At 39.5% G+C, this 19,478-nt stretch overlaps 1 protein-coding gene across 4 annotated transcripts in view; it reads right to left on the bottom strand.

The window, feature by feature from the left end:
• The window catches only part of LOC128999918 (heterogeneous nuclear ribonucleoprotein L-like), a 207,652-nt gene that overhangs the window by 124,053 nt on the left and 64,121 nt on the right, over positions 1-19,478 (bottom strand). For all 4 annotated transcript variants that reach the window (XM_054426700.1, XM_054426701.1, XM_054426703.1 and 1 more), the window contains exon 3: positions 12,329-12,398. In XM_054426700.1, the coding sequence (XP_054282675.1) occupies positions 12,329-12,398 (70 nt within the window). The remainder of the gene's footprint in view (positions 1-12,328; positions 12,399-19,478) is intronic.

The raw sequence follows: 19,478 nt of genomic DNA, 5'->3' as shown, positions 1-19,478 counted from the left end.
TAAAGGCTGTAATTAGTAAAGAAGTTTAGAGAAGCTGGACACAAGCTTAAATAAAACAATTCCGATACTTCATAGAACCGATAAAATTCAACTATTTTACATGCTTGTGGAAAAAAATATGAATATTCTTTAAAATTGTTTTATAATCTTTTGTTACCAGCATTACGCATTTAAAATCATTTACTAAAGTCATATTCAGTTTTTTATTAAGGAATAACATTATATTATTTTAGTTCAGTTATGTACGAATTGTTTATCAAAAACTAAAAACATCCATACATAAACAATTCGGATAGTCAACTAACTACAAGAACAAAACAGGGACAATCAGTGGTATGAAAACTTTACAGATAGCTGCAAAAACGATAAGGAAAATGTTCCTATGAAGACAGTAAAGAAGAGAGACTACACTAGGCTTAACTTTAATAACTCTTGCCAGAAACAATGGAGAGATATAACCGAAGGATGCCGTGCAGAAGAAAACAAAACTTGGCAACTTTGTATTGAACAAGTTCTCCGCACAACTTCTACGGACTTCCGCAACGTGCAAGTCTAATAAACTAGTTCTTTAACACTCGTCGCAACATTTTCTCCATTCCTATGCAGCGTATGCGATTTAATAAAACTCTGGACTAAATATCAGTTTAGGAGAGGATCGAACTAGTGTTATAGTTACTGTAACGGAGATCGTAAAATGGAGGTATGAGGCACATCAATGAGTTATCAAAACTGTATATTACGGCTTGTATATAAAAGCTTAATCGTTCGCCTGGATTGAAGTAGATAAAAGGCTTATAAAATAATACAATTGTTCTTATAAAGCTGGGTTTTCCTAGACGCGGAGTCGGCCAGCGGAGAGCGGACAACGGAGAGCGGACTCAGCTTGTCTTAGGTAATTTAATGTTACTGTTTTCCTAGCAGCGGAGCGGAATGCCATGTTAATTTCAATTCCGCTCTCCGTTGTCCGCTCTCCGCTGGCCGACTCCGCGTCTAGGAAAACCCAGCTTAAATGTCACGTATTCTAAAGATACAGATGGTATTTCAACTATCTGTACCTCTATACCACGTTCATCTGTCACAGGTCCAGGTGAGAAGGGAGTTTACCGGACATTACACAGCTTATCGCAGTGAGGCTTGTCTGACAGCTTACACGGGATTATCTTCTCCAGAGACAAGCCCTCCTCCCTCGTCTCATCTCGTCACTCTACACCTAGACTGTCTCTGTACCTCTACACCACGATCATCCGTCACAGGTCGAGGTGAGAAGGGAGTTTACCGGACATTACACAGCTTATCGCAGTGAGGCTTGTCTGACAGCTTACACGGGATTATCTTCTCCAGAGACAAGCCCTCCTCCCTCGTCTCATCTCGTCACTCTACACCTACACTGTCTCTGTACCTCTATACCACGATCATCCGTCACAGGTCGAGGTGAGAAGGGAGTTTACCGGACATTACACAGCTTATCGCAGTGAGGCTTGTCTGACAGCTTACACGGGATTATCTTCTCCAGAGACAAGCCCTCCTCCCTCGTCTCATCTCGTCACTCTACACCTACACTGTCTCTGTACCTCTACACCACGATCATCCGTCACAGGTCGAGGTGAGAAGGGAGTTTACCGGACATTACACAGCTTATCGCAGTGAGGCTTGTCTGACAGCTTACACGGGATTATCTTCTCCAGAGACAAGCCCTCCTCCCTCGTCTCATCTCGTCACTCTACACCTACACTGTCTCTGTACCTCTATACCACGTTCATCTGTCACAGGTACAGGTGAGGAGGGAGTTTACCGGACATTACACAGCTTATCGCAGTGAGGCTTGTCTGACAGCTTACACGGGATTATCTTCTCCAGAGACAAGCCCTCCTCCCTCGTCTCATCTCGTCACTCTACACCTACACTGTCTCTGTACCTCTATACCACGTTCATCTGTCACAGGTACAGGTGAGGAGGGAGTTTACCGGACATTACACAGCTTATCGCAGTGAGGCTTGTCTGACAGCTTACACGGGATTATCTTCTCCAGAGACAAGTCCTCCTCCCTCGTCTCATCTCGTCACTCTACACCTACACTGTCTCTGTACCTCTATACCACGTTCATCTGTCAGAGGTCCAGGTGAGAAGGGAGTTTACCGGACATTACACAGCTTATCGCAGTGAGGCTTGTCTGACAGCTTACACGGGATTATCTTCTCCAGAGACAAGCCCTCCTCCCTCGTCTCATCTCGTCACTCTACACCTACCTACACTGTCTCTGTACCTCTATACCACGTTCATCTGTCACAGGTCGAGGTGAGGAGGGAGTTTACCGGACATTACACAGCTTATCGCAGTGAGGCTTGTCTGACAGCTTACACGGGATTATCTTCTCCAGAGACAAGACCTCCTCCCTCGTCTCATCTCGTCACTCTACACCTACACTGCCTCTGTACCTCTATACCACGTTCATCTGTCAGAGGTCCAGGTGAGAAGGGAGTTTACCGGACATTACACAGCTTATCGCAGTGAGGCTTGTCTGACAGCTTACACGGGATTATCTTCTCCAGAGACAAGCCCTCCTCCCTCGTCTCATCTCGTCACTCTACACCTACACTGTCTCTGTACCTCTATACCACGTTCATCTATCACAGGTCGAGGTGAGGAGGGAGTTTACCTGACATTACACAGCTTATCGCAGTAAGGCTTGTCTGACAGCTTACACGGGATTATCTTCTCCAGAGACAAGTCCTCCTCCCTCGTCTCATCTCGTCACTCTAACCTACACTGTCTCTGTACCTCTATACCACGTTCATCTGTCACAGGTCGAGGTGAGGAGGGAGTTTACCGGACATTACACAGCTTATCGCAGTGAGGCTTGTCTGCCAGCTTACACGGGATTATCTTCTCCAGAGACAAGTCCTCCTCCCTCGTCTCGTCTCGTCACTCTACACCTACACTGTCTCGGTACCTCTATACCACGTTCATCCGTCACAGGTCGAGGTGAGGAGGGAGTTTACCGGACATTACACAGCTTATCGCAGTGAGGCTTGTCTGACAGTTTACACGGGATTATCTTCTCCAGAGACAAGTCCTCCTCCCTCGTCTCATCTCGTCGCTCTACACCTACACTGTCTCTGTACCTCTATACCACGATCATCCGTCACAGGTCGAGGTGAGGAGGGAGTTTACCGGACATTACACAGCTTATCGCAGTGAGGCTTGTCTGTCAGTTTACACGGGATTATCTTCTCCAGAGACAAGTCCTCCTCCCTCGTCTCATCTCGTCGCTCTACACCTACACTGTCTCTGTACCTCTATACCACGATCATCCGTCACAGGTCGAGGTGAGGAGGGAGTTTACCTGACATTACACAGCTTATCGCAGTAAGGCTTGTCTGACAGCTTACACGGGATTATCATCTCCAGAGACAAGCCCTCCTCCCTCGTCTCATCTCGTCACTCTACACCTACACTGTCTCTGTACCTCTATACCACGTTCATCTGTCAGAGGTCCAGGTGAGAAGGGAGTTTACCGGACATTACACAGCTTATCGCAGTGAGGCTTGTCTGACAGCTTACACGGGATTATCTTCTCCAGAGACAAGCCCTCCTCCCTCGTCTCATCTCGTCACTCTAACCTACACTGTCTCTGTACCTCTATACCACGTTCATCTGTCAGAGGTCCAGGTGAGAAGGGAGTTTACCGGACATTACACAGCTTATCGCAGTAAGGCTTGTCTGACAGCTTACACGGGATTATCTTCTCCAGAGACAAGTCCTCCTCCCTCGTCTCATCTCGTCACTCTAACCTACACTGTCTCTGTACCTCTATACCACGTTCATCTGTCACAGGTCGAGGTGAGGAGGGAGTTTACCGGACATTACACAGCTTATCGCAGTGAGGCTTGTCTGACAGCTTACACGGGATTATCTTCTCCAGAGACAAGTCCTCCTCCCTCGTCTCATCTCGTCACTCTAACCTACACTGTCTCTGTACCTCTATACCACGTTCATCTGTCACAGGTCGAGGTGAGGAGGGAGTTTACCGGACATTACACAGCTTATCGCAGTGAGGCTTGTCTGACAGCTTACACGGGATTATCTTCTCCAGAGACAAGTCCTCCTCCCTCGTCTCGTCTCGTCACTCTACACCTACACTGTCTCGGTACCTCTATACCACGTTCATCTGTCACAGGTCGAGGTGAGGAGGGAGTTTACCGGACATTACACAGCTTATCGCAGTGAGGCTTGTCTGACAGCTTACACGGGATTATCTTCTCCAGAGACAAGCCCTCCTCCCTCGTCTCGTCTCGTCACTCTACACCTACACTGTCTCTGTACCTCTATACCACGTTCATCTGTCACAGGTCGAGGTGAGGAGGGAGTTTACCGGACATTACACAGCTTATCGCAGTGAGGCTTGTCTGACAGTTTACACGGGATTATCTTCTCCAGAGACAAGTCCTCCTCCCTCGTCTCATCTCGTCGCTCTACACCTACACTGTCTCTGTACTTCTATACCACGATCATCCGTCACAGGTCGAGGTGAGGAGGGAGTTTACCAGACATTACACAGCTTATCGCAGTGAGGCTTGTCTGTCAGTTTACACGGGATTATCTTCTCCAGAGACAAGTCCTCCTCCCTCATCTCATCTCGTCGCTCTACACCTACACTGTCTCTGTACCTCTATACCACGATCATCCGTCACAGGTCGAGGTGAGGAGGGAGTTTACCTGACATTACACAGCTTATCGCAGTAAGGCTTGTCTGACAGCTTACACGGGATTATCTTCTCCAGAGACAAGCCCTCCTCCCTCGTCTCATCTCGTCACTCTAACCTACACTGTCTCTGTACCTCTATACCACGATCATCCGTCACAGGTCGAGGTGAGGAGGGAGTTTATCGGACATTACACAGCTTATCGCAGTGAGGCTTGTCTGACAGCTTACACGGGATTATCTTCTCCAGAGACAAGCCCTCCTCCCTCGTCTCATCTCGTCACTCTAACCTACATTGTCTCTGTACCTCTATACCACGATCATCCGTCACAGGTCGAGGTGAGGAGGGAGTTTACCGGACATTACACAGCTTATCACAGTGAGGCTTGTCTGACAGCTTACACGGGATTATCTTCTCCAGAGACAAGCCCTCCTCCCTCGTCTCATCTCGTCGCTCTACACCTACACTGTCTCTGTACCTCTACACCACGATCATCCGTCACAGGTCGAGGTGAGGAGGGAGTTTATCGGACATTACACAGCTTATCGCAGTGAGGCTTGTCTGACAGCTTACACGGGATTATCTTCTCCAGAGACAAGACCTCCTCCCTCGTCTCATCTCGTCAATCTACACCTACACTGGTTCTGAAAAATCTGTATCTCTAATAATAAGATTACCACGATTGCATATCGTGGGTAATTATTGTTCCTTGAAATTTCCAGGACGTACAAACCAATGGACGATCAACTTACTTATGTAGTAGGCCTGTTTATACCGAGGGGTCTGATACTAGGGTAGGATGAAGTTTATGACTAAGTCAACATTACGTGCTTTCGCGAGTGGTGAGTCGAGTTATGGTAGTGGCGTGACCTCGGCCCACCTTGGAGGGTGTGTGCTGAGGGTGGTAATCTGCTGTACAGATTACCGATTCATATTCCAAAATATTTGAAACGCGTCAATTATTACAATAATTATGTTTGAATATCTACGCCTTGCAGTATTTACATTACTTCCGATCTTCAGGAACCAGAAAACCTAAGACAGTTACAGTGGAAAAACATCCCGTCTATCCGAAAAATTTACAACATTGGCGTGTTACCATGAAGATGTTTATAATAACACGTCAACCTTGATTGCGAGTGTCATTTTCAAATCCCCTCCAATATATTTTACCCCTAATCACACGTATTGCAAACCCTGATAAGAAGCCAACCTTGCTAACAAGTCTTATCTAATAATCCCAATCAGTCTTGTTATCGAGGTACCACTGTAAATAATCGAAGAACAAAAGATCATATTTATTATATTTGTATTTTGACGTGTACTGAATACCAACTATTTAATGTTTACTTGAAAGTCATACAGGCTTAGACGAAATTAAGCCGACCTTTTTAAGGACAAGAACATATTAAGGTTTGATTTTGACGGTATTTTTCTTCGAAATGAGTAATTGTCGTTGATTGGTAAAAACTGGAAGTATTTATATAAACACGCAGAAATCGTCACTCTCTAAATTACTTTATTTTGGGTGGCAATAGATACAAAAATACTGCATAATAACTGATTGTACTTTGCGTTTAGTAAAAGCATCTCCCTGTTTGAGCCGGTTTCAGATTAATAAAGGCAATGACGCACAGCGGCTAAATCTTCAAAGCCTGATTAAAACTAAACAATCTAATTATCAATCTCTTGAATAATCTGATTATCTAAGGCCGTCCTCATAATTATGTTTCTAGACTGAAGGCGGATTTTAATTTTAAAGCGAAAACACAGGATTATTATTTTAGCCAATACATAAAAAATAACTTACGATATCGATAATATGCATTATATTGTGAGAGTATTTTTTATGATGAAAGTATGGGACAACGTCATGATAAAATCATTTTACTTTAAAAATTAAGTGAACCCAAATGTAAAGATGAGTGTACAAAACGGCGTCTTTCATGTTTGCTGTAAACGTAAATAAGAATTGTCTGTGTAACTTTTTTTCTTGCATTGTAATTTACGTGTACAACTAAAAAATAATTACGACCCGGCTTTACAAAGACGAAACCAAAGAACTGAAATTTATTTACGGTAGGAAACCCCCTTAGCATTTGATTTTAATCAAACGAAATTGAAAAGGCCTCGTTAAAACCCAAATTTCTAAAATGTAAAAAAATGAAACTACGATGACTACAATGTGATCAAATCACGTTAACTAAGGATAAGACTAAACACCTACTATAAGAACAGAATGACTCACAACTTTAGAAAATGGAGTTTTGTCGTTTACTTCTAACTACGACTTTTAAATAAAGCTAAGAGTACTAGAAGGGGATGGAAAAACGATGGCTAAAAAGAATCAATAAAACGAAACGAACATCTTCAGCTAAAAGCATTAACTTGTTTGATATACATTTCTTTACGAATTAAAAGTTCAATTTTCGAACTAAAAACTTTTCACAACCTAGTTTAAAAATACACTTTTTTAGTAGATTCTAAGGCTAAGACCAGACATATTTCAACCCACGCGTAACTAATTTTCGGTACACAAACTTCTACCAAAAAAAAACACAGCGAAACATTTCAACATTCAACGGCCCCGTAAGATTGTCGACACCCAGTTAGATGTCGGTGATATGCTAATCCATGTAGTATTCATATCCGCACGACACACCCGCCGTTTCGCGTGTACAAACATATCAGACCGGACAGATTACATTCATTTGTACAAGTTTGGACGTACGTTTAAAACTTTGCTAACGACATCGTGCCGGGGCTCCATCAATCGATGATGGCCGAACCTCATTCCTATCCCGTCTCTACAACTACCATTATGTGCTCAATAACTTTTAGTTGGGACAAATTGACAATATTGGCGTGTAACTATAAAGATGGTTAGTCATTCACCTAATGAGGTTCATTTGATGAGAATCAGTTATAAAATAGTGTTACAACGTGAACTGGATAAAATTGTAAGCATGACTTAATCATTGCTTTCAAATGTTTAACTATTATTGTATTTTAAGTATATTTCTTGTGTACGAGTACTCAAATGGCAATCCAAAAATATTGATTTATTTTTGTTAGTCCCGTATCTTAAAAGCTGATAATGGTGGTTTAATTTGGTTCTTTTCTTACTTGAAAAGTAATACTATAGTGTTTTCCTACAGTTACCTAACAATGTACATGTTCTCTCACTGATTTGAGAAAGCAAAGTGGCCAATTCGCTCATCAGTGAGACAATGTTAACATTGTCTCACTCTAATTACCTTGTCTCACTCCAGATTTGCAACGTGAAGGCACGAAATAGTGAGCGCGTAACATGCAGGCAACGTCTTATGCGCGCGAAATAGGTACGTTGGCAGCACTGGTTGTAAATCAGCTGGTCAGCTGTTGTACTGTTGTATTTGTCACTTCACAATTAATTTTATATTAAAAGTTCACTTCTGTGTAAAAACAGGTTATGTTTCTTCACCAATTTATTTGTTTTATGGTAACTGTAGGAAAAGTATAATGTGCAACTCGAGTTCAAAGTACAATTGCCTCACTCGAGAAACCATTCCTCACTCGCCTACGGCTCGTGAGTAAGGGTTTCTCTCGAGTGAATCAATTGCTCACTTTTCTCACTAGTTGCACAAATAACTATTGAGTTGAGATATAGCAAATAATTTAATTTGTTTGCACGATAATTGAAACTACAAACGTCAACCATGATCGGCAAAGCTAATCATGGCCGCCTGAAGGTGCAATAATCTACAGCTTGACTTGATGGTGCCAATTCCAGGTTAACAATTATTAGTTTATTGATACTGTATCTTTAACTAACATTAGTGAATGTATGCGTAGATTACTTTCAATTGTGTGTTTCCTTTTTTAACTTTTCACTAATTCTAGGTATTTTTTTTATTTGTTGAAACCAGCATAGGATTTGAAAGTTTTTTTTTAGAGTGCTGTCAACCACGTCTTGGAAATTTTAGTAATTTCTATTGCAAATCCAATAAATAGTCTTACCGTATAGAAGAGTCAAAGTATAATATCGTATTTCGTAATAATTTTAAATTAATAGTAGTTTACGCAACGATTGCGTAAAGATAGTGTTAACAACACGAGCAGAAAGTTTAAGGTACGAGCCTTGGCGAGTGCCTTAAAAACTTCTACGAGTGTCGTTAACATTATTTACGCGAGTTGCGTACACTACTTTACCTACGACATTGTTTTAATTACTAAAAGTCACTATTCATAGTTTCAAAAGAGGTTATGTTTTCGTTTATAACCTCTTATTGCCACTGACAGTGATGCAACGGAACACGCTAATTGCACCAATCAACAATTAAATTAGCCTGAACAGCTGATTAGTTGAATTTTGAATCATTACAATTTTACTTCTCCTCTCTCAATCCTTGAACCTCATTGGTCCGTTACCCGTGTTGTTATGAGTAAAACTATGCTGTTATGAAAGTAAACAATGCTGTTATGAGATACTTTTCAATTCTAAGAACTGTACTGAAACGGCTACTTTAAAAAACGGTCGTAGGTAATAGTAGTTTACGCAACGATTGCGTTAAGTGAGTCTTTACGACACGAGTAGAAAATTTAAGGCACGAGCCTTGGCGAGTGCCTTAAAAACTTCTACGAGTGTCGTTAAGACTATTAACGCGAGTTGCGTACACTACTTTACCTACGACCGTTTTTTAATTACTATCAATCTGGATTTAATTACTAACAATCACTACTGATAACTTTTTAGAGAGGTTATGTTTTCGTGTATTGTCATTGCCACTGAAAGTGATGCAACGACTTGTTGTATAATCAGCTGATTTCCCGTAATTACGTGTTTGTTAAACTTCGTTAAATATTACATTGCTAGCAGCATTCTTACCATAAATAATATTGTATCAGGTACAATTCGGCAAATATTTCATTTATTTTTGGACTTCCACCAACTTAATTAAGAATACGCGAGTATCAACATGAACAAGTCGGATCAACAATTAAATTGGTCAACTGATCAGCTGATCAGCTGATTAGTTGACGTTTGAAGCGTTACAATTTTAATTCTTTTCTCTCAATACTTGAACCTCATTGGTCCGTTACCTGTGTGGATATGAGAAAACTATGCGGATATGAAATGAAACTATGCGGATATGAAAGTAAACAGCTGTAAAGTGAAACTTTTCAATTCTAAGAACTGGACTGAAATGGCTACTTTAAAAAACGGTCGTAGGTAAAATATTTAACAGTATAGCATATTTACATGAAGGTCTATTTTGAAGTAGGTCAAAAAACTTAAATGGGGTATGAGTGTTTTCTGGATTTTGAATAATGGGAAGATAATGAATGTTAACTTACAACATTAAAAGAAAATACACTACATTTTTTGCGGAATTTCACGTTAACAATAACAGATAACACAATTTCATAAGTGTTCAGTTATGCTGATAGCGGCAACTTCTACGCAAGATTTGCAATTAATAAACGCAACTTGGTCGCGTAATCGAGTGAAACTTAAACTAATCTTGCGGGACTGGAGAATATTCAATATTGGGAGAGAAGATGAATTTCATCCGGCAAACCCGATAGTTTCAGCTGCCGCCTACGACAAATCTGGAAATATTAAATGTTGAGTGTTGTGGTTTAAACGTTCTACAACACATACGATATAGGTTGTATGTTTTGTTGTATAAAGGGATTAGGTCTCTATGTTATATATGGAATAATGAAATTGATTTGAAATTGTTTTGGGGATATAAGTGCTCAGTTTGTGTTCCAAGCCATTCACTAACGAGTGTATAATTAATCGATTAAATAGTTTTCGACGAATATTAAGTCTTGTAAAAATTTGAGTTTACCAATTCCAGTGAAAATTAAAGGCTTGGTTTCGAAATCAATATTACATTATAATGACTAGTGAGAGGTCTCTATCATTAAAGTGTCGTGCGAACTATATTGATTGACACAAAGGCTAGACCTTCCGTATAATTAATCTTGTGTTACAAATATATAGTTTGAAAGTGGAATACGCCTTGGAATTGACCTTAATTCATCTTCAAAGAATTCAATGATTTATGTGTCTAAAACTACAGTAGTTACTTTAAAGCAAGAGCAAAATATTTCGTAGCAAATTTGATCTTAAGATACGATAACCTCCGAAAAAAATCTCTGCATTCTGACACCTACCAAAAGTGCCTAAGTTAGACGATTTGGTTTAAAAAGTTACGATTAGCTCGCATAGTTCTTAATAATTATTTTTTCATCCCCATCCGAATTAACACTCAAAGTGAACACAAACATTACTTAGCCTACAAAACCAACTAACCGATTACTTGATGGAAAAGATTACATAAAAGAGGTTCTTCTATTATGTTTATGATATTAATAGTAATGCCCCCGACCAAAACAAATGTTTGTAAATTTACATCACTTCCAACACACTGGTGTGACTTGAACGGTGGGCCACAGCTGTTTGACTTGGAGAACAACAAACGGGCTTTGTGGCGATACAAGTACAATGCAGTATCTCAAGCGGGTCCCGCTCAACGGTGTAAGCGCCGTTTACAATGGTGGAATAGACGTTTACTGTTCAGTAGTTCCCAGGGATACAATTAATAACACTTTTGACAATCTTCACGATTGAAATTCACTGTATGTAATTTATCAATAATTATCTCAATATAGATTTTGACGTAACCTTGTGATAAATTGCATTGCTTTCTACTAATCTTCCTAATGCTCTGTAAAGACTACCCAGATTGTTATAGTTTAAACAGTATGCATTAATTTGTATTTAAAAATAAATAAGTTAGGAGTTGCTTACAGGGTTATACTATCGAAATACTTTTTCCCATATTTCTCAATACTTCAAACACAAAAGACGTATAATACACAAAAATATCAGCCATTCTTTTAGTTGGGCACGATTGAAAGGTGTTTATGACACGAGCACACTTGGATATCAGTTTATTGAAATCTCCGTGTAAAATAGCAACAATCTTGGACTTGGGCTATTAAAGTACTGTAGATTTCATTTTAGACCACCTGTTGCCAATTCTATTATTTTCACAGACTAGGCGAATGAGCATCTTATGGAGTTGAAGTTCTATTATATAGATTATCTTTTAATTTTCCATACGATAAAATTTGATGGTGACAAAGATACATTTAACAATATGTTGCCCATTGTGTGGCATTATGATGATGATAAAACTGTATTTTACACGTCGTCACTCCATAAGGGGCTTAAGTGAACTAAATTATGTATTCAGAACTTAGCGACAATGTTAAATTTTAACATGGTAATAGAATGTCTACCTTTGCAATAGTGTATGTATCTAGTGATACGTTTATCAACTTTAATGAAGGGATATACTGCTAATACCTTTTTTGTCCTAGGACGATAGGCACGAGCATGGAATTGTTTTCACATTACTTCAGGCTATACCTAGAGGGTTGCGGCATTATCACTTGAATAAAATCCATTGGTGACTTGGCGGGATTTGAACCCGGGATCCCTGGAACCGAAGTCCCACGCTCTAACCACTATACCAGCTCGCTTCCCATGCTGCTAATACTAACTACAGTTCATCACACACAATATAATTGAAGTTTCAACACAAAGTATCAACACATTGTCAACTCACCACTGTGATGGGGTAGAGAGGGTTGACGATAGTGAACAGCAACACATGGTTGGGGGTGAGGTTCTCTGGCCTGCAACACAACAGAATGGTTAAACAATCGTGCATTAGACAATATTCAATAGGTGATACATTAAGAAATGTATTCATGTACCAAATCATTTACATTGTTGCTATCTTGTTACTACAGTTTGTCCTGTTATTATTTTGTTCTTCATTTTCAGGGTTTATTGTATTGTTATTTATTCTGAATTATTAATAGCAATTATTTATTGTAAGGTAGTGTTTTTTTCACTCAAAATTTGATTCAATTGACTCAATTTGATACACATTTAGATGCCAAGCAGAAATTATGTATACCTCCTTTAATAATGGTGAATACATTTACGAACGGTATCAGCAGTCAAAAGTTCTCGAATAGAAGTATCGTTATCCAGGTTAATGAGATGAGGAATATCATCGTAGTTTGTATATTAAATAGTTTAATTCGTTAATATCGATACAGTACATTATCCAGTAGTAATAAATTCGTTAATTTAATAATACTGGATAGTACACCGACTATAAAGCATAGTACAAGCAAATTAAGAGAATATTACAATATTTGGTTGTAGAAGACTAGTGTGATGTAACAAAATTACATTCCTCGGGAGTGCATAAAGTAGTTCTTTACAAAACACAATCATGAACGTGCAATGTTGAATGGCGAGAAGTTGGTTAATGTTTTCATGAGAGACCTATAAAAGGAATCAACCCGCGTATTGTGTCGTTGAAACGGTCTACTGGCTCAACTCAACGACGATGGAAACATTCCAACATACTTCCTTTTAACTTGTATTCTTGTCAGAAATGTTACACTTTCTTCCTTAAAAGTAACTACAATTTTACAATTTAGGCTTACTAATTTACAATTGACATGTAAATACGCATTCATGTAGCATTAAAATGACGATAGTCATTAAAAGATGGACAAAATCTGTAAAGACTAGGTATCATTTATCTTGAAAGGACATACCATTAGATATATCTTTATGATAAACCAATTTAGACATTTATTTAGCCAATGAAGCCACACGAATACATACGAGGGCTTGAAATAAGGATTACGTTAGGGTCATTCTGTATTACATTGTTATATTACCAAAGCAGAATAGTTGTATAATTCAAAAACTAAATGTATCGAACAAGGTCCATTTTCTGAATCTACCATGAAAAGCCAAACATTATACATGGAGTCAAAATTTTAATAAAGCTATTCATTCATGAGCATTTCAGACGACGGTATAGAGTCGACATAAGCATTTGTGTACACTGCGGTGCGGCCTAACTAGTTCATTAAACGTATCAGTGTATAGGTGGAGCAAGGGATGTTAACAACCCCTACCGCTCTAACTAGCACACCAGCAGGATACAACACCCTTGACTGACATTCACCAACTCATTGACACCAATCACAGACATGCCTAGTAAATACATCAGTGTACACTGCGGTGCCGCCTAACTAGTTCATTAAACGTATCAGTGTATAGGTGGAGCAAGGGATGTTAACAACCCCTACCGCTCTAACTAGCACACCAGCAGGATACAACACCCTTGACTGACATTCGCCACCTATTTGACACCAATCAAACACATGCCTAGTAAATACAACTGTAAATACAGTTAATACAGAACACGACGTTTTGAGAAAACTGCAAGTATCACATCCATCAACCGCATTATTGAATGCATTTGAAAGGTCGTGATGAGAAACTTCCCCGAAACATGTTTTCGATAAACTCTCTCTTAAGGGCAGAGACCTCAATTCAATTAAACGGCTTTATTTAATCTCATTGAAACAATTGAATACCCGTAAACTGTTACATTTGTTTTTTACTTTTAATTGTTTTCTTTATCCCGAGTTAACCTTTGATCATTTCCATTGATTTTCTATGTTGCTCCATAAAAAAAACGTGTCAAACGTTTTAATTCTGTATATGGCTTCCACATGCTTGCACATTAGCTCAATATTCAGTGTTTACAAGGATAAAATAGTCGAATGTACACGCGGTCCGAACTAACACAAAGCAACAAAAATATCACCAAGTACAAAATATCACCGATATCACAGACCCAAGAAATTTTTTAAATATTAATAACCACCATTCAACAGACTATGCCGATCGTTGTTTTTGTTGTTGTTGTTGTTTTCTTTTACCAACAGAAACTGAGTAATAATTATACGAAACTATACACTCAAAAGAAGAAACTTGGTATTCTGTAAATAGTCTATGTTTAGTAAACTTAAGTAGTCATGGAATGCAGTCTCAATTATAATAAACCCTTACAGCCCATTTACAACACCTTCCGTACACAATTACCGTTTATTTTGAAGAGCTCTCTAAGTGAAACTTTGGTCCGAGTTATATTTCAGTTCCAATCACAATTACCAAGGCAAATATTGTTTGTTTGTTTCAACTTGGACGCCTTACTTGGGCGAGCCCTGAGGAGGCAGTAACTTGCCACAAACTTACTTCCATGTCTCCAAGGTAGATGATAACTGCGTACCTTGTTTAACTTGCTGGAATTATTGTTTCCCATATTCTACAACTGCCTTGTAGAGGTTTGCTACTCGAGAGTGTAATAAAACTCTGCCAAATAATATTTATTTCCCAACAATGTAAATATTCTCATATCTTATCCTCCTCCAGAACTAGCCGTTCGAACCTTCTCCAAGGCATCACGCCATAGTCAAACCTATATAGCAGTCTTACAGCGTTTATTGCAGGATTGTCTGGTTAGAACAACATGAGTGAGACAGAACGTCAACTCTTTTCCATCTCTTAAAGATATCCTAAGTTTGTTTTGGTCCTAGGACGCTAGGCACGAGCCCAGAATTGTGTTTCACATTACTTCGGTCTAGCCCTAGGGGTTGCGGCATTATCACATGGATAAAATTCATTGGAGATTTGGCAGGATTTGAACCCGGGACCTCTGGAACCGAAGTCCTGCGACTAAGGCCCCGTTTATGCACCAAGTGCGGTAGCGGTAGCGACAGCGGGAGCGATTTCTAACACCATTGAGTTAAATGGGGCTGTTTATGCACCAAGAGCGATAGCGATAGCGGTTGACCTCCCGCTGCGATTTCTAATTCGCCCGCTGTGTAGTTAGGAATCGCAGCGGTTGCTTGGGCTGAAGCCAGGGTTGCCAACTTGACCCACGCGCACGTGCACTTAGGACAAATAGTTGTGTTAATTATTTGGCAGAGTTTGAGTTGGCAAGACTGTGCCCCCCTTCCATTCTCCTTTAACCAACCGCTACCGCTATCGCTCTTCGTGCATAAACAGACTCATTTACAGCGGGAGCGGGCCCGCTATCGCACCGCTCCCGCAATTGGTGCATAAACGGGGCCTAACCACTAGACCAGCTCGCTCCCCTATATACCCTAAAATAATAGTCCCATTGTTAAATTCTGGTATTCTATTAAAACGATAACCTTAAAACAAAAAAACAGCTAGGTCCAAAAATATCCAAATTTTTTTAGATACTTAGTTCCCAACTTGACCAAACTGTCCTCAATCACAAATTTAAACATTGTCTATATAAATAACAAATCAGCTGGTATTCGTCAAAACATGTGATCTCATTAATCCAAACCCAGTTATTCACCCATCTTCACCCTTAAACAACGCACCATAGTACTCTGTGGTACTCGTGAAAATTGACCAACCAAACAAATCTCATCAACGCATCACCTTGTGATACGCATTCATAGTCCACACGTTAGATTTACGATACTCGGGCGTGTTAAGCGGACAAACTCAATTAAGCGAGAGGGATGGGGAGGGGGCGTTGTTAACGGAATATAGTGTTTAATACACCTTTAATTAAACAGCCCCCAACAGGCAGGCTGGCATTATTGTGTCAGGTCGGGCCACAGTACACTGTACATACTGTACCAGGTAAACTAGACTAGATACGTCACACAATCTAGCATGCATGACCTTGTCCAATACTAGACGAAAATTACCTCGTATGACTTAATGACTTATGATTGTTGTAAACCCAAAATTCTATTTCTAATTATAAAAGTATAAGCAAATAAATGCGATTGATACTAAATTTATTTTGCAATGCAAAAAGTGACATTTACAACTATGTCACCAACATAGATCACTGCTTTGAAGCATTGACAAGTTTAGCTAATGCATCAAGTTAATTAAATTTTCCCCACATTGTCGGTTATATGTATTGTATTTTTAATTACATTAATCAAACAGCTCTCCAAACATATTTTTAACAAATACTAATAGAACTAATTGGGGGGAGCGAGCTGGCATAGTGGTTAGAGCGCGGGACTTCAGTCCCTGAGATCCCGGGTTCGATCCCCGCCAAGTCACCAATGGATTTTATCTAAGTAATAATGCCACAACCCCTAGGTCTAGCCTGAAGTAATGTGAAAAACAAACCCAGGCTCGTGAAATAAATTGAACTAATTGGAAAAAGACAAATAGTGTGGCAGTAATTGAGTATAAGCCTAAGAATTGATAAGGAAGCATAATACAGTACCGTCAATAAGACAAGTTTTAAATTGAATTATCAAAGTTGCATTACACCCCCAACATAAATGTTGCCAAATTATTTTGACACAAACGCCAATTAACCTGCACTAAACACGGCCCGTAATTTCGGCAATAAAAAGCACCATTCACAACATACATAACATGAATTTGTCTCATAAACAAACAGTACATAATAATACCCCAGTACATAACAGTTTAATACCCCACTAGACTATAAATTGCCGCTCCGTGGTGAGCTACACCGTGTCAAACTCTAATTCACTTACCGCGGCGGGAGAAAAACTGCGCAAACAAGCAGTAAAATCTGACCGCATTAATGTACACTGAGTTATGGCACCTACAGGCGACACAAATGCGCGGGAATGTTTGGCGGGTAATGAATCACACTGGTGGGACTGTTGCGAACATTGATCGAGTGAGATCGGACATTGTCGTGGATCCGGACAAGATAGTGTGAAGAAAATGCACGTAAATTACGCCTTCCACAGACATGGAAAGTATAGAAAAACTATGATTTGAGTACAACATTACAAGTTTTTATCCTTACGGGGAGGTTTGTAAATAATTTGGTCGATAGCCAATATTTAGGGATAAAAAAGGTAATCTTAAAAAACTTGTCCTAAAATCACCTTTAAGGTATACACTAACCATTACCACTATATACCAACATGTCAATCCTTGAACTATTGCATTAAAAATAGGATAAGTGTTTACTCTTGTATTTGTGATTAGATTGGATGTTTATAAAAAAAAAACTTATATTGAAGAAAAAATGGAGTTTACGGGGTTATTAATTTTTTTTTGCACGAGAGAAAAATATACACCTAACTCACATTATGTCCTACGGTACTTCTAAGATAAATAGGCCTATCACTTTTAAGTTCAAAACAAGGCTAAAAACAGGGTATTCGACGCAGAGGATTAGACATTTAATTTTATATTACCAGCTCATTTGCACTACATACAATCTTTGAAACTTATAACAATTTAAGGTAAAAATCACCTTACAATTTAACAATTATAAGGTAGGTTTTGTAAGTATTTTGTTTAAACTTCAACCTCTTAACATTTGTAAAAACAAAATGGCGGCACGTTGAAAATTGTAATTGTTGGCTATAACACACTACTTGTTGAAGTTATTACCTTTGTTTACTGAGTTTTGACACTAATGTTGGAACAGCTGTGTTCAGAATATTGCTTGAACCATGACGACAGGTTTAACCTACTCCTCAAGATCAGTTTTTAAGCTGGGTTTTCCTAGGCGCGGAGTCGGCCGGCGGAGAGAGGAACGCGGAGAGCGGACTCAGCTTGTCTTAGGTAATTTAATGTTACTGTTTTCCTAGCAGCGGAGCGGAATGCCATGTTAAATTCAATTCCGCTCTCCGCGTTCCTCTCTCCGCTGGCCGACTCCGCTCCTAGGAAAACCCAGCTTTAATCAAACTAAAGTTGAAGAAATCGCTTTTCAATTAAACAACTAAGTTCTAGGACTGACTTTTTATGTTACACAAAAAGTAAAGTGCTGAGCAAGGGATATTGCTTTTGGTATGCCATAATTTTGTCTCCAGAAGTTTTAAGAGGCTAAAATTTGCATGGTATGTTTTCAAATCCTATTTTATAAATTATACCGTTTAAAACTTTAAGTGCATGAAGTAATATCAAAGCAAACGTCTAACCATTTTCGTGGACCCTCTGTATGACGTTAATGAATAATATGGTAATAGTAGACAAAGTGTATAAATAAGTTATTGTAAAAATTAAACCAACTTTTTAGGGGCGTCGCAATCAAAAGCTAATTCCGTGTAACTTGATTCAAGAGGTTGGGTTAGAGGTTAGGTTAGGTACATAGAACCAAATCACGTCGTGTGAAACCAAAGTGCAACTTTATCGCATAACTTCCAAATATTCCAAATCTTTCATACATCATTGCAGACAAACACCATAAACTTGAACGAGACATCAACTCCATCACAACCTTCTTTATAAAGTCATATACAATATCACACAAGTGAAAGCAACCGTACGTGAAAGGGTTATCGTGACGTTTCCCAACACGCGTCACGCACGACATTATCGTCCACGCAACAAGCCCTACATAATGAATGACATTGACATGGCCATCGCAGGACCGAGGTATTGGGCCGAACCACGATATTGAATATCGACCCTACACTTTGTCATTCCTCGTGGCCATTGTCCCGAGCCCTTTCTGTACTTAATTGATTGCCACCTGCCCTACGCCCTGTTTCCATTTCACTTTCCTTGTAATTTATGGTTTACGTTCAGCGTTGTCTCCAGTTTAATACCCTGTATAAATTCGACTCGGTTGACGATAGCGGTTCGATTGTTAGAGCGTGTTGAATTCTATCCAAATATGCGGCTAGAAACCGAATCACCACAGTAAATTGTTTTCAGGCTGAGTCGGCCTTCAGCTGTGGATACTCATATCAAGTAAATAAGAAATGTTTCTTAAACGAAGAGAACATTATCTGTATTCGAGATTTCCCGACACTAGAAGCCATCAAATTTTAATTTCAATAGCTGTATAGCTCTATGTCGTTTTACGGGAAGTACAAAAGGGTTTAAGAACAAGC

The sequence above is a fragment of the Macrosteles quadrilineatus genome, unplaced genomic scaffold (genome assembly GCF_028750875.1).
Source record: "Macrosteles quadrilineatus isolate MER2022 unplaced genomic scaffold, UCM_ALF_1.0 Scaffold_8__2_contigs__length_117827958, whole genome shotgun sequence".
Classification (NCBI taxonomy): Eukaryota; Metazoa; Arthropoda; class Insecta; order Hemiptera; family Cicadellidae; genus Macrosteles; species Macrosteles quadrilineatus.
This window is presented reverse-complemented; position numbering and strand designations above follow the sequence as displayed.